The sequence below is a fragment of the Salvia splendens genome, unplaced genomic scaffold, assembly GCF_004379255.2.
Source record: "Salvia splendens isolate huo1 unplaced genomic scaffold, SspV2 ctg1147, whole genome shotgun sequence".
NCBI lineage: Eukaryota > Viridiplantae > Streptophyta > Magnoliopsida > Lamiales > Lamiaceae > Salvia > Salvia splendens.
In genome coordinates this window covers 215-5000 of record NW_024598697.1, presented here as the reverse complement: position 1 = coordinate 5000, position 4786 = coordinate 215, and the positions used below count along the sequence as shown (strand labels likewise).

General features: G+C 35.1%; 1 protein-coding gene across 1 annotated transcript in view; it reads left to right on the top strand.

The window, feature by feature from the left end:
• LOC121788797 (protein FAR1-RELATED SEQUENCE 5-like) overlaps nt 1-1081 on the top strand; it is a 3062-nt gene extending 1981 nt beyond the window's left edge. The window contains exon 3 of the mRNA XM_042187406.1: nt 1-1081. This exon is cut by the window's left edge and continues 345 nt beyond it. Within this exon, the coding sequence (XP_042043340.1) occupies nt 1-1081 (1081 nt within the window).
• The last annotated feature ends 3705 nt before the right edge of the window (nt 1082-4786 follow it).

Sequence of the window (4786 nt, the reverse complement as noted above, 5' to 3'; positions counted from 1 at the left end):
TGAGGAAACTTGGCATGCTATAATGGAAAGATATGGGCTGGCCAATAATGTCTGGTTTTCATCAATGTTTGCATCGAGAAGATTTTGGGTTCCAGCCTTCTTCCGTGATTTTCCGATGAGTTCGTTGATAAAGACAACTTCTATATCCGAGTCGCAGAATAGCTTCTTCAAAAGGTACTCAAAGTCTCGGGCTAACCTTATGCAATTTTATATGAACTTTAATCATGCTCTGGAGACTGAAAGAAGTAATAGTGCAAAGCTTGAATACTATGATTCAACAAAAGTGCCTATTTTGCGAACAGGATTGGAAATCGAGAAACATGCATCGACGATATATAGTTGTAGTGCTTTTAATGAAATTCAAGATGAGATAGTATATGCATGTTTCTCTTTGTCTTGTACAACTCTAGGAGTGTCTACCAGTAGAGATATTGAAGTATATGACATAAAGGACAAGGATTCAAACTCATGGACAGTGTCTTACTCCATTGGTGATGACACATATTTGTGTGGATGCAAAAAATTTGAAAGGCTTGGTTTATTGTGCAGCCATATATTTTGTGTGTTGAAATATAATTTTGTTAAGCTGATACCCGAGAAGTTGTGTGGAGGAAGATGGTTGAAGTCTCAGTTTGTGAAGCCAATACATGGAGGTTTTTGTGATGATCAAGAAATACACCTTGTTGTGGACAAGAAGAAGATTGCATATAAAAACTTGTATGCATTATTCATTGAAACAGCACAAAGCATTGAAGGGGACATTGATAAGATCAATACATTCGCTGCAATTATTGAAGAAGGTAAGAAGCAGCTTCTTGGAGAAGGTGTTGTTTTGTCTTCCACACAGAAGAGAGCAATGATTGAGAACTTCTATGGCTCACATGTTCCGACCAATATTGAAGTTCATCCTCCTGATGTTGTTAGTACAAAGGGAAGTGGAAGTAGGCATAAATCGAAGAAGGAGGCAGCACTGAAGTTAGCAAATAAACCAGGCCGAAAGTGTGGAATCTGTTATGAGATTGGACACCATGATTCTAGGAACTGCAAAAAGGTTCACGAGAAGGCAAACCAGAGGCAATGAGGATTTGAATAGTAATAGTTCACTTTGTAGCATTTTTAGAGCACTAATGATTCATTTTGTTACACTTTTCAGTGAATTTTATCTCAATGCAAACTTGTTTTTTGTGTTAAGTTCAGTGGCAGTAAGTGTTCAGAATACACTTCACTCTTGTTCATAACATACATCACTATTGTTTACAAAACACTTCACTCATGTTCAGAAAACACTTCACTATTGTTTACGAAAGACATCATTCTTGTTCAGCAAACGTATCACTCTTGTTCACAAATCAATTCACTCTTGTTCACAAACTACTTCACTATTATTATGATTTCACTTCACTGTTATTTGCAAAACAACTATAAATACAACCATGTAATCATAATACAAATAGACACAACTCAGCAGTAAGTGTTCAGAATACACTTCACTCTTGTTCATAATACACATCACTATTGTTCACAAAACACTTCACTCATGTTCACAAAACACTTCACTCTTGTTTACGAAACACATCATTCTTGTTCAGAAAACGTATCACTCTTGTTCACAAATCACTTCACTCTTGTTCACAAACTACTTCACTATTATTCTGATTTCACTTCACTGTTATTTGCAAAACAACTATAAATACAACCATGTAAACATAATACAAATAGATACAACACAACAGTGAATTAAATAGTAAACAAGATATTAATGTACAAAAAGTACTTGCTATTGAATTTAAATGAAGTTTTCTACAATCGTTCATGATCGCTTGAATTTTACAATCATTTTTTTCCACATCTATTTCATTTGTTTTCCCATATTCTTCAAAATGTTTCGATACTAGTGGCAAGTTTTTCACTGCCTCTTGGTTCTTTTCAGACAATAATAGTGCGCTGCAATACTTTGCTCTAAGCCTTTGGAGTATTCCCTTGCTTCTTGCAGTTAATCCACACTTCCAATCTTGTGCACGCTCGCCATGATAACATTCCAAATGCCGCATCAAAAAAACACCACAATCTTCTGCATTTGATGTTGTTCTCCAAGGCATTTTGAGCCTTACTATGCTCACATCGTGTATTGAATTGCTTTGGTTGTGATACCCCATTTTTGTCAAATAATGACAAAAATACAATCTCTGCAATATATCATTATGAATATCAGAAGTGGTTTAGTATAAAGAGTACTATACTTCACTATATATCGTGTATACTTACCACATTTGCAGGTATGCTACCGTATTTGATTGTTATGTCCTCATCGTCAGCATTCTTCGAATTGTCAATCAGTACTATACTTCTAGTACTGAATCTGAAGCATATGACATAGTAATGTTCTGCAGCACATATTGGAAAGAAGACCTACATAGATAATAATAATAATAATTTCAGAATAAAAACAATTAGTGAACATAACAAAGAATCAACTGTGTTCAGTATTTACCAAATCTACATCACTCCATTTGAAATGTGGAATTTGTTCAACCTCATTTTGTAAATTGTCACAGAATCTATCAATTAGAGTCATGATGTCGACCCTATCAGACCGGTGAACAACTGTATACAGCTGAAAGATGAGACAAGTCAAATCAGAATGTGACTGAAGTGTTTGGTAAATAAGAGTGATGTGTTCTGTGAACAGGAGTGAAGTGTGTGCTGAACAAGAGTGAAGTGTTTTATGAACAAGAGTGAAGTGAAATCAGAATATAGTGCATATATACTTATGAAGTTTAAATATCATATAAAATTTATATTTTCTTACAGTTGGGTATGTTGTGAAAAACAGGCGCCTTGATGAAGATAGAGCCCTGTATTCTTCCATATTATTCAAATAAGAAGCCCATGCGTTGATCACACCCACCTCTATTAGCGTATGTGGCAATAGTGAACATAATTCCCTTTTTGTTACCATTGTGACATTATCATCATACACTATCATGTCCCTGTTCAAATATGTGTGTGTGTTAGCACATTCTTTGTATATTTTTCTTTTAAATCTGAACTATAATATAAATCTTACTCATGTGATTCATATGTCGTCATAATCCACAAAAAGACTTTTGATTCCTTCAAGTTGAACCTGGTTTTGGCCTGAACCACCCTTTCATGGAATGGAGATTTCAATGAAGCTGATATTTTCTTCTCAGCTTTTGACCGTATCTCCATTTGTTCTTCAATCCTAGTAGTTTCCTGTCAGGGCAAGAATGATATGAAAACTTCACTGTATAAGACATATATTTCACTTGATGTTTGTTAAAAATGTTGGTGAATATATGAGATATATCATTGTTTAACACTTACCACGTCCGGATTGTAAACTACTAATTCGGTAGAAGGATTTTTGCCAGAGACATTCAACTCTGATTGAACACAATCATCATCAGCATATATCTCCATGCATGCTTCTATTGCAGATGCAATTTGGGCATCCACAATGTCGTCCTATTATCATAATAAGAAATGAAAACACATCACTATCATTCTGATTTCAGTTCACTCTTGTTCACAAAAACACATCACTATTATTCTGATTTCAGTTCATTCTTGTTCACAACACACTTCACTCTTATTCACAAAACACTTCACTATTGTTCACAAAACACTTCACTCTTATTCAGAACATACTTCACTCTTGTTCACAAAAACACATCACTATTATTCTGATTTCAGTTCATTCTTGTTCACAACACACTTCACTCTTATTCACAAAACACTTCACTATTGTTCACAAAACACTTCACTCTTATTCAGAACATACTTCACTCTTGTTCACAAAAACACATCACTATTATTCTGAATTCAGTTCACTCTTGTTCAGAAAACACTTCACTCTTGTTCACAAACTACTTCACTCTTGTTCAGAAAACACTTCACTAGACACATGCAACACAGAAACCATGAAACACGCGAAGCAATTTTTTATACCTTCAGCTGTGTGTTTTGTGATGTTGCTTTAGCTACATCTTCATAACATTCATTTGTTTCCTGCAAATAGTGAAATGTGATATAACATAAGAATAAAAACTCAAAAAGTAAATAAATATTATGCATTAGTACAAAACATAATACAAATTGTTTTAAGTTCACTCTGAATCAAATGTGATAATATACAACAGACCAGAATCAAATTGTTTAAAATATCCATGGTTTCTGTTCCAAATCGCCAACTTACTGATTTCTTTCCCAAATTAACATCAGGCAAAATTGATGTGCCTTCATTCACTAATTTGCATTTTTCATCATGGGCTTCCATCATTTTTCCATGAGCTGAATCCATTCTGGATCATCTTCTTGATCCTCTTCCATAGCTTGTGTCATGTTTTCCATTGGCTTAGACACAGCTTGATCCCCTTCATCAACCTCCACACCAACCATCTTCAGTGCATTTATAGCTGCAATTTTGAAGCAGTTGGTTTCATTGGTATTTGCCGGAGCATCCTTTATATACCTCATCATTTTAGTAACAGCATCTGCAGCCTCCCTAATTGATCTTTTAATTTCATCAGATGAAGGAACTTGATCACTTGAAGGGGGGGCTTCATCAGTAGCAGGGGGGCTTCATCAGGTAAAGGAGCTTCATCAGTTGAAGGGACAGAGGTGTTGACAGTTATTGAATACTTGTTGGCATATAAAGATTCAATGGAGACAGGATCGATGATACATTCTATGCTTCCTCTTCCAATGGTGCCTCCATTATCGAATTCCATCTGTCCTCTCTCCTTAAGAATGGATTCTGTCC